This window comes from Alosa sapidissima, chromosome 10 (assembly GCF_018492685.1).
Source record: "Alosa sapidissima isolate fAloSap1 chromosome 10, fAloSap1.pri, whole genome shotgun sequence".
Lineage (NCBI taxonomy): Eukaryota > Metazoa > Chordata > Actinopteri > Clupeiformes > Clupeidae > Alosa > Alosa sapidissima.
Window position 1 is genome coordinate 10,141,359 of NC_055966.1, and position 11,300 is coordinate 10,152,658.

Below are 11,300 nucleotides of genomic sequence, written 5' to 3' on the forward strand. Positions count from 1 at the left end.
TAGCAGGTCATTCTAATCACTTCCAACTGTCAGACTTTGTGTGTGAGTGTGTGTGTGTGTGTGTGTGTGTGTTTGTCCATTCGCATAACTTAAAAAGTAGCTTGTGGTCACCATATCTGTTTTGTCCTACAAGATCATCCGGATCCTTTTTTTTTTTCACTTTCAAGTGGCAATGATTTGCAGTAGCCTAACTGCTTTTGTTACAAATAGAATGGTAGAGTTGTCATTTGTAAGCTGTATAATATTTGGCTTGTTCAGACCTGAAATCAACACCAGGGCTTTGAACCTGTTTACTGAAGAGAGAGCACTGCTATGAGCAGCCCAGGTTTCGTATGCTCCTTTGCACCACACAGAGGCGCCTGCACTCATAAAACGATTATGTTGCCCCGATCTGGACACAGACATGTGTTAAAAAACGACGCAAGTTGTGTTGTTTTCAATGCAAGTTGTGTTGTTTTCAACACAAGTTGTGTTGTTTTCAACACGTATCGTGTAACAAATAAAAAAGGGAAACAACACAAACTGTGTTGTCCCTCTCTGGATGCAGAGATGTGTTAAAAATAACACAAGTTGTGTTGTTTTCAACACATTCATTTAAAGCATGTGTTTCCAAATCAGCAGCTGTTTTTCATTTGACATTGACTTTCAATAGTTCTGGTGACTTTCCCTCCTCTCCCCTCCAACCCCGCTTTCCTTCCTGCCCTCCCCTTTAGACCAGGCAGGGCCATTTTAGGGAGGGCCTCTGCATGGGGGAGGGGAGGGATCTAGGAAACCTGAAAAACAGGGGGAGAATAAGGCTGGCCAGCCAGCAAATAGCGCAGTGCAGTGATTCTGCAAGAAGAGTGGCGAGAATAATTAGAGAGGTTAGGAAAAAGATAGAGAGAAGAGAAGGTCTTGATTAAGGAATACTTACACTCATCCATCAGAAGCAACCCTACAGGAGAGATGGATCCCAGCTCTGCTCCCCCTCCTGGCTGGAATCACGACGACAAAGCAGGAATGGCTCATCCGCCACCACCCAAACAAGACCATCTTCAGTACCCCAATCCGGGGGCTTACCCGCCCCCAGGGGCCATGCCTCCCCAAGGGGCCTACTACCCACCTGGGCCTGGGGGTCCTCCAGCAGTCCACATGGGCCAGCCTTACCCTCAGGGCCAGTACCCCCAGGGCCAGTACCCTCAGGGCCAATACCCTCAGGGCCAGTACCCCCAGGGAAACACGGTTATGGTCCAGCCTACGACGGTGTATGTGACCCACTCACCTCTCATCAATCCGGTGTCGGACTACTTGGGTTATTCCATTTTCACTATGTTGTGCTGCTGCTTCCCACTCGGCATTGCGGCCCTCATCTTCTCTATTTCTGTGAGTATCCTGTGTAATCCAAACCTTTAGAATGTGTGTGCCATTACGATTCAGTTTAGAAAAAGGTAAAAGTTTTGATGTTGAAAGATTTGAAAGATTTTTGTTAAAGTGTTTCAAGAGCGCCATATTCAAAGGATACTTCTCAAAAATGTTCTCAACAGGCAAAACACAAATGATTGTTTGCTTATCTTTCTTAGCATCTTTTGACGCTCATAGTCCTGTGTGTTCAATTTGAGTGGCCCTTACTGTAAGTTGTTGTATAATTCAGACCGATGTATTATAACCCAAAGATAGCGCTCCCTCCATCGACATCACTGAGCCTCAGGGGAACTGGTCCTTAAATTTCATTGTTTTTTCTTTACTATTAATATTTATTTGCGCCTTTCTCAGTGAAAATCCCAGAAGTTAAAAAAAGCAGAAAACGCTCAAGGAATAAGTGGAGATAAGAGGAAATGGTTGGAGCAAAGATAGCATGTTTAAAAATGAGAGTTAAGGAAACACTGAAGGTCTGGATGTTGGAAAAAAAGCTGTTATGGGCTTCTGTCAGGCATTCCATGACAGAGGGAGATGCAACAGTGAAGTGATGAGGACACAAAGAGAGTTCGGGCTCTCATTTGTCACGCCTCATACTGAATGTGCATAGATAAGTATGGGGGGGAGGTACTTCCAGGAAAAGGAGTGGTTTGTAGAGACTTATTGTTGCTTTTACAGCTATTTGAGTATACTGTAAACACCTCAATAATAATCAGTAATTGCTAAATCAAGACAGTCAGGCTATACACGTGCATACTAAATGATTACAAGTTATCCTATCATCTACACTTTACTTGACAGTGTCGACATAAGAGTGACATGACACTGTCATGAACGTGTCATAAACAAGTCATAAACGTTTACGACATAACGCTTCTGTTATTAAATGACATTCGGTTTTTGTCATAACAAGTTAGGTTTTGGGTTAGGGTTAGGTTTAGAGTTAGGGTTGGGGTTATAGGATTAGGGTTAGAGGTTAGGTTTCATGTGTCATGACAGGGTCATGTCACTCTTATGTCGATACTGTCAAGTAAAGTGTTACATCCTATCATATCCTATTGACAAAAGGTAAAACATTCACACTGCATCGGCAGCTGCGTCCACCCCTTAGCAAAAAGGAACTTATGGAATGTACTGTCTACTTATTATAAACTACGTATAGCTTATTTTGTGTACAGAGCAGAGATACACTAAATTGATTTATACTTGGTTTATACTGATAAGTAGGCTACAGTATACATAAAGGGGTAAGTGTATCTAGCCTATACTTGGTACTAGAGGTCTGCACTCCCGCGGTAGACCCGCAGGACCCGCAGGTCCCGACGCAAAAGAGTGCAACTCTTTTGAAAGCTCTTTGCGGGAGCGGGGGGGATGAGAGAGGTGCGTTCGCGGGTGCGGGACAAACCGATGATTCACTGCACTCCCGCAAATTAAATATGTGCATAAAATTAAATATGGAAATGATTAAAGTACTGTAGTGTTCATAACTATAGTTCAGCTGGATGTTCTTTAGGCAGCATTAAAAAACGGGGTTTAAGCATAACTGACGGATAGCTGGCCTATAGCCTATATTGTCGTTTATGTGGGTTCAATTTGTTTATGCTGCTCATTGTCAAAACTCGAAATCGAAAGCATGACAGAGGAAGAGGGCACCAGACTAGGCCTACTTCAGTTGTTAGCCTACATTCAGAACCAAGAAACTTAAAATCAGACATCTGGAGTCTTTCTCAGGTGTGTGTGCTCCTTTCGTGAGACAGAAAGAAAAGCTGAATAGGCTATCCCTCCTGCATGCGGGCTTTAGCAGGCGGGAGCGGGACATCATGTTACAGATGCGGGCGGGAGCGGGACTAAAAATGACACATTAATGCGGGAGCGGGCGGGAGCGGGACAGAATATTGCAGGAGCGGGCGGGCACGGGACTGAAAAATCAGTCCCGCACAGACTTCTACTTGGTACTTATACTTAAATATATTTAATAATATACTTATACTAATGGACAAGTCCATTTACTTGCACTTGTAGCCTGAGACTGATCTTTGAAAGGCTGCATGACATATTCTAATATTATCCTTCTGTAAAGTGTGTGTTTGGGTTAAAATTGGGTTGGGTTGACTACTTAAGTCGTTTTGCCATCCAAGAAAATAAAGAAAACATGTTCTTTATCTTTACTTTGTATGTGTAGTCCACTGGTAGTGTTTATATTACTGAGCTTTAAGACTACTTTGAAGGATAGTTAAAGGAATGCTTCAAGCATAAAAATAATATCTGAATGGAAACCTAGTATAGTTTGATACTGCAGCTGAAGTTAGACTTAAAGCGCATCATTGTGCATGTTGGAGCAAATGACATTTACAAAGAGCTGTATGTCCAAGAAGATTTCAAGGAACTTTTTTCGGCCCTATATGAGCTTGGAATACAAATTCCAAATTCCAAATTCATCAGTGGCCCACTCCCAGCAGAGGGAAGTTGTGTATTTACCAGACTATTCAGTTTAAACATTTGGTAACACTTTATTTTAATGTGTCGCTGTTACAGTGTACTTACCTAATTAGGTACAGTGGTACAACCTGTGTAACAACATGTACTATCAGGTACTATCATTGTACTTGCATAATGTATTTGTGGGTACCTACATATAGTTGTTACATTGTAATACTGAGTGCTTTTACAAAACTTTGCCAATTTGCCTAAATTTTCATCAGAGGCAAAGAGCTGACCTGAGACCTGCTGGATGGGGTAAATCGATAGATTTGATATACAAAGCATGCTTAGCTCCAGTCAAGGCCTCATTGTCTTCAGTGTACATGTAACAGCTGTGCTGCTACAACCTTGTTACTCTTTGATACAGTGGAATAAACTGGAACAGGTCTTGTCTTGGAACAGGTCTACTAATTCACATGTACTGTGTGGTGTAACAGCAGACACGTTTCAACACATCAATTACAGGATGCATAACATCATTGACAGGATGTATATATGTAGATGTAAGTACTTAACTGGTACACTTTATTTTAATGGGTTTATTCCACTGTACCAAAAGAGTAATAAATGTGTACCAACACAGTTGATACATGTACTATAGTATGTAGGGTAATGGCAGACATGTTCCAAGACACCAATGACACAACATACATGTGTAGAGATCCTGTTGAATGGGGAGGGCGAGGGGGTGGAGGTGCTCTTTGGTGCTAAAGATTATGAGCTAGTAAAACACATTCTTGCAGGGAACAACATATTCTTGCAGGGAACATCATGTGCTTGGGTGGGGATGGTGATGGGTATTCTGGGGATCCTGTGGGAGTTTGATTTGGTGGTGGGATGATGGGAGATTAGGGGGGTTTGTGTGGCCTATGTATAAGTATATATAAGTATATATACTCTTTTGATCCCGTGAGGGAAATTTGGTCTCTGCATTTATCCCAATCCGTGAATTAGTGACACACACACAGCACACAGTGAGGTGAAGCACACACTAATCCCGGCGCAGTGAGCTGCCTGCAACAACAGCGGCGCTCGGGGAGCAGTGAGGGGTTAGGTGCCTTGCTCAAGGGCACTTCAGCCGTGCCTACTGGTCGGGGTTCGAACCGGCAACCCTCCGGTTACAAGTCCGAAGCACTAACCAGTAGGCCACGGCTGCCCCCTGTAGGCCACGGCTGCCCCCTAAAATGGCATAAATACAAACTTCAGATCCACTATGAAATCCATAAAGAGATGCTCCACATATACAACTCTGAAATTATGCAAAGCAAGACAGTCTTTCTTCTCTAACATCATCGGTAGAAGTTCAAATAACACTTGTATTATTTTCAACTGTTGATAAGTTAACAAATCCCCCCTCACACTTCTCTCAACTAATAAATGCAATGAGTTTTCATCAAATGCAATGAGTTTTCATCTTTTTTCAAAAGTAAAATTGACAAAATCAGACTCAACATATCTGCTCAATTACTAATTCCACATCCAGAACTTCCAGCTACAATTAGAGGGAAACTTAACTTGATGTCAGTGTTTAGCTTGATAGACTACGAAACACTTGAAAAAAATGGTACAGAATCTCAGCTCTTCAACATGTGTAACCAGTTTAATCGGGTTGTGACCGTACAAAAAAATCTTGCTCTTGTGCCTTTAAAACTGTTACTGGATGAATTATCAATAAATTTCTCCCAAAAATAGAAACCTGAAAGGGTCTCAGTTAAATATGTGCAGTGCCAAATGTATAGTGTAATTTGTCACATGGCCAGAGCTGCTTATGTTTTGGTTGCCCCCTGACCAGAAAATGTCCACCCAAAAGCTCCCAAACTAAAGCTTAGAAAAGTATGTTTATGTAAACATAGGACAAAGATTTTTGGTACACATCATCTTTAAGGTGTCTAATATGGAGGGATGCAATTGAAATATATGAACTTTGTTCAGCGTTCTCATAGCATGAGTGAACATGATGACGGTCACAATTGTGACCGTTGGGAAACAACATAGTCTGATTTTAGGGATTTTCACACATTTCATTTCACACATTTCAGTACAATCATCTAATTTCCACTAAATTCCATTCAGAGATGATATGGGGACATGGTCCCAGGTCTGTTCTTTACTTTTAAATTAATTTGTATCACATGGCATTTCTCAACATGGCCTCTGAAATTCTCTATTATATTTTAAGTGTGCCAATTTTTTCATAGAAAATCCATTATACCACACTATTATACATAGCTATTGTAATAGCTGATTTGTTATGCTGTTCTTTATTTTAATTTTACTTTCAGTCACTTCCTGCACATATCAGATCTAACTGACTGCCCAGATTTTACAATCACACCTCAAAAACAGTAAATCATTACACTTATTGACTATTATATTACATAATGTCACATATAAACAAGGTGGTGGGGGGTATAATCAACTTGCCAGTCAGCCTGTTGAAGGCATATTGGCTGAATTTATGCAGAGACTTGCAGTAGATATGAACAACCTTACCAGAACATTTATTCCCCACCCCTTTTCCCAACAATACCCCTCCACTTATGTACAGTAAAGGGCCTCTGCCACAGGGACCAGTCAGACGAACCAGAAGCAAAGCTTCATGTGATCAAAAATAAAGATCAAGTGTCTCAAGAATCTGCTCTCACACTATTGTATGCCCAAATTACAGAATGTTTCCTATTATGCATTTAGAACCTTACTTAATTCAGTGGTAAAATTAATCAAATTTAGCAATATAGTGGATATCACATCCCTCTGACACTAGATTAGGCCAATAACTGAGGTCAGAGCAGGCTCCTACAGTATGCTCCTCAGGTTTATATGTGATGGGATCATGGACAGGTGTCCTGTGTTCCCCAGGTCAAGCATTGTATGTTTCTAGGGTCCTCCAGCTTTATAAAGCACATAATAGGTACCCTAATGAGCATAGGTTCCAGGATACATAGGACACTGGGAACATAGGGCCTTATGAATATAAGGCCTTTGGAGCATAGGGACCAGGTTCACTTCATTTAGTGACCTTAACAATACCACTGAGCAAAGGAGACCAATTGCTGGTCCAATGGAAAGGCAATTAATGGCATTGGAAGTATGGCAATAGACTTGCAGGACAATCTGTTGTGTAATTAATTAATAAATGAATTAAATAATGAATTATAAAATTAAATAATACAATAATAAACAAACAAAAAAACAGACAAACAACATCACTTTTGTAACATTTGTGGTTGCTGTTGTATTGTAGGGTGGTGTTGTTTACACCATAGTCATAATAGTGTGATATAATGCCTTTTCTATGTAAAAATCGACACACAAAATTAAAAGTAAAGAACAGACCTGGGACAATGTCCCCTTATCATCTCTGACTGGAATTTATTGAAAATTAGATGATTGCACAATGAAATGTGTGAAAATCCCTAAAATCGGACTATGTTGTTTCCCAACGGTCACAATTGTGACCAAGCATAAAACACTCCTTTTCACCCACTTTTTCAGGAAAATTTGAAAAAATAGTAATTGATTACTTCAAAGGGTTACTCAAGACACATGATTTTGATATATTCAAATCTGGGAAAAATTTGGGATTAAACGGGTTAGACACTCTGCCTACCAATTTCTTCAAAACTGTTTTTCACCTTATAGCGGCAGATGTCCTTCAAATTGTAAATGCATCACTCTCCTTGACACCAAAAGGTTGAAAGCAAAGGATACGGTTAAAAAATCTTGGTGTAAAATCTAAATTTCAACAGCCACATGAAAGCGATAACTAATCAGCTTTTTACCACCTAAAAAATATTGCCAAACTTAGAGGGTCAGATGTCAGATGAGGGTAGATGTCAAATCATGATTTAGAAAAACTCATTCATAAATGTATCTACAGCAGGATTGATTACTGCAATGGACTGTTTACAGGCTTTCCTAAAAAAAACTATTAAACAGCTTCAGGTGATACAAAATGCAGCAGCTCGGATTCCTACAAAAACTAAAAGAACTGACCACATTACTCCAATTTTTAAGTCCCTGCACTGGCTTCCAGTAAGTCACAGAATTGACTTTAAAGCACTACTGCTTGTTTATAAATCAGTAAATGGAGCAGGACCTATACCTATCAGACATTCTTCAGCAGTACACACCTTCTCATCCTCACAGATCCCAGGTGAAAAACCTGTTAGTAAAATCTGCTATTAGAACTAAACATGTTGAAGTAGCTTTTAGCTGCTATGCGGATCAGCTCTGGAACCAACTTTCAGATGACATTAAAAAGCCCCCAACTGTAGCCAGTTTTAAATCTAGGCTTAAGACCAAACTGTTCTCAGATGCTTTCTGCTAACTGAGAGTCATTCTACCGTGTCTTTTATTACTTTTATACTACTTTTGCTTTTTTTTGTAAAATATTGTTATATTTTATTTTAAAATTATTTTACCTTGTGTGTTTTATATTACTGTTTGCTTTTGTTTATGTACTGTAAAGCACATTGAATGACCTCTGTGTATGAAATGCGCTATATAAATAAACTTGACTTGAGGAAGAATTTGTCTGTTCACCTGCTCCATTTTTTAACAGCCATTCCATTATTGATAAGTTGATTACATTTCTATGTTAACATGTTCTATTAAAGAAAAGATAGAAAATAATGCTTTGTGTGTGCTGTAAAGTGGTTAGAAGAAATGAAATTGGAATCGGCCAAAATCGGTATCGGCAGGTCAAACTCTATGGAAAATCGGAAATCGGAATTGGCCCACAAAATTGCAATCGGTGCATCTCTAATTTTTAATGATGTATAGTTAACTAACCGTTTGAATAAATAAAAAATCATTAATTTCATTTAAATTAGCATTGGTTAAAAGGAATAAAACATGAACAAAATATGTGACACAGGAACAGATATGGCGAACAGTACAAATGGAATGTTCAAGTAACTCACACACCATCTCGCACATTTCTCTAGATTTTACAATGACCTTACATTACACAATGTCATAAAATGCCAGTTTTTAGGACATATGTTGCTTGCGTTGAACGGACGGATTTTAGGACATATGTTGCTTGCGTTGTGTTGAATTATGGAAGGTACATGGTGAAGTGAACGTTTGCCGATATCTTTGGATTGGAGATACCTGTGTCGTTCAAATTTTCCATGATCAAAGAGGACACTAATAGGCATGGCAAAAATCACAACTTGGGCTTGCTGCACACGTAAGATGCACACATGTCCCAACTGTACTCAGTCTTACCTACATCTGGGCTGTTTGACTTTCCAAAAAATGAGGGCAGTCACCAAAAACATGTTTCTTGTGTAAGAAATTAGGCCTCATGGTGACATGATTGTTTTATTGTGTGTTTGTGCAGACTCGTGACGCTAATAGCCAAGGCAACCGACCGATGGCTGAGAAGAACTCCCAAACAGCACGGAAACTGAACCACGCCGGCCTCGGCATTGGCCTCACCTTCACCATCATCATTTTCATCCTCTACATCATTGGTTTTCTAGCCTGACGAGCCAGACCCATATTAAAATGTAGGGTCTGGGCACTCACCGTTCGCAGTGCTCAGTCCGAGGGGCGGGATAATCGGTTGTCTTTCAAATTCCCTCTGCACGCAATAGGACAGCGCTATGAGTCCCATGCCTTCCCACCAGCGGAACTAGTTGGCTAGTTCACACTTTTGCCAACTTAATAAAAGCTTAACTCGTGTCACACTGTTCGCCAACAGCAACATCCATCTTATTTGTTTGCAAGTAGCAGGGAATTCAAGCCAAACTGTTGCAACTCTGCCATCAATCATTATGTTAAGCCTGCCTAACAACTCTATACACGATTTGATTGGCCTGATAGAAGTTTAATTTTTCGAGCTCACAAGCCAACGGAGAGTTGCTAGACTAGCCCTGGCAGCAAATTTAATTTCTAGGCTATTGGTTTTCCATATCTCCACTGATATCATCTATTGTAATCCTCTTTCCTCTGATTATTGGAATGGTTGAAAATCTACTGCCACTGTTTGAGAACATCCTTTTCACGAGCCTCTGTAAACATGAGTGTGTTCAGGGAGGGTCTCACTTTGCATTACATAATTTCATTTCACAGCCCGGGCCAGCAAATGCTAGACAGATATCGATGATCTAAGTACAGCATCTGGGATACTCAACAGTCCGAAGAGAAAGAATTGCATAGAGCATGCGCTAGAAGTTGTTCCTTAGTGCATGCTCTATCCTTACAGTACTTTGTTTTTTAGCTGGGGATTGAAAGATATCCCTCGGGCAATTCCCTATGTTCAACTGTAATGTTGACCTAAAAATGCAAATTTCATTACCCTTTTGGAAGAAAAGCATGAAATGTTTACCCTTTTTTTTCTTGCAGTAGTATGCCACAGTGTGACCACCTTAAAAGTGTTAGATCCAACTTTTTTTTTTCACGATCCCCTCTTAATAAGTTGAAAAAAATGAAAAGAAAAGTCAATTGAGGGAGCCAAAACTTTATCACCCCTCTGTAAGGACAACATGGGGTGTAAACCCATTTTACTTTGCTACTATCCTTACTTTGTTTTTTAGCTGGGGATTAAAGAACTGAAATAATGCATATGGTAAACATGTGATTACCAAAAACATTCTAAACTCACTTGCATTGTCATTTTAAGGCCTTAAATGTAAATATAAATAAGTGTTCAAGTTCAATTTTATTGTCATGTACCCATAAAAAGGATTTATCAGCAATTACATTTCTTACTGTATGCTCAAGATTGTGTGGGGAGGGGGATGTAATGGTGTGTGTGTGTGTGTGGTGTGTGTGTGTGTGTGTGTGTGAGAGAGAGAGGTCCTGAGTGTGTGCGTTAGAGTTTGGCTACCCAACCCAAGCCCGATGGGACCTAACGATTCTGGTCGGGTTCGGACAAATATTTAGAAATTATCAGGTTCGGTTTGGGTTCGGACACATGGGGGCGATATGCATTGGAAGCTTTACATTTAAAATAGCTTAGTATGTTGGGTAACCAACAGGTCTGCTTCACATGATGCAAACGTTTGTTTTTTGAGAATAAAATAAAATGTAAAAAAGACTAAAAAAAAAACAGCATTCTTCCTGTAGCAAGATTTGTTTATGTAGGCGGGACAACGCATGTGCATTTCAGGCAGCAAGTCTTGGGTGACGTGAAAAAAAAAAGTTGTTAGCCTATCGGGAGATTTTAAGACCAAAGAAAACAAAGAGAACTAAGTATAGGCCTACTATGTTAAGGTACAGTAGGCCTATTTGCGTTGCATACTGTGGTAAAGACATAGGCAGGGATGTAGAGGCTAAACGCACGTAAACGCCATTTACGCACCTCCTGAATTGCGTTTATCCACTTCTAAATAGCATTTATCCACCTTTAAATAGCATATAATTCTTAAACAATTCTAAATTCAGCTTATGTCCTTTTACAATTGTGTATA

The 11,300-nt window shown here is 39.9% G+C and overlaps 1 protein-coding gene across 2 annotated transcripts; it reads left to right on the top strand.

Annotated features, from left to right (window-relative positions):
* Positions 1-773: 773 nt before the first annotated feature.
* LOC121720699 (proline-rich transmembrane protein 1-like) lies at positions 774-9,465 on the top strand. Of its 2 annotated transcripts, XM_042107054.1 has the most exons (3): positions 774-1,152; positions 1,183-1,362; positions 9,227-9,465. In XM_042107054.1, exons 1-3 carry the CDS (start codon positions 946-948, stop codon positions 9,371-9,373), a joined length of 534 nt encoding a protein of 177 aa, XP_041962988.1. In that variant the 5' UTR covers positions 774-945; the 3' UTR covers positions 9,374-9,465. The 2 variants fall into 2 exon arrangements, with proteins under 2 accessions (XP_041962988.1, XP_041962987.1); XM_042107053.1 differs by having other exon boundaries at positions 775-1,362; positions 9,227-9,463.
* The last annotated feature ends 1,835 nt before the right edge of the window (positions 9,466-11,300 follow it).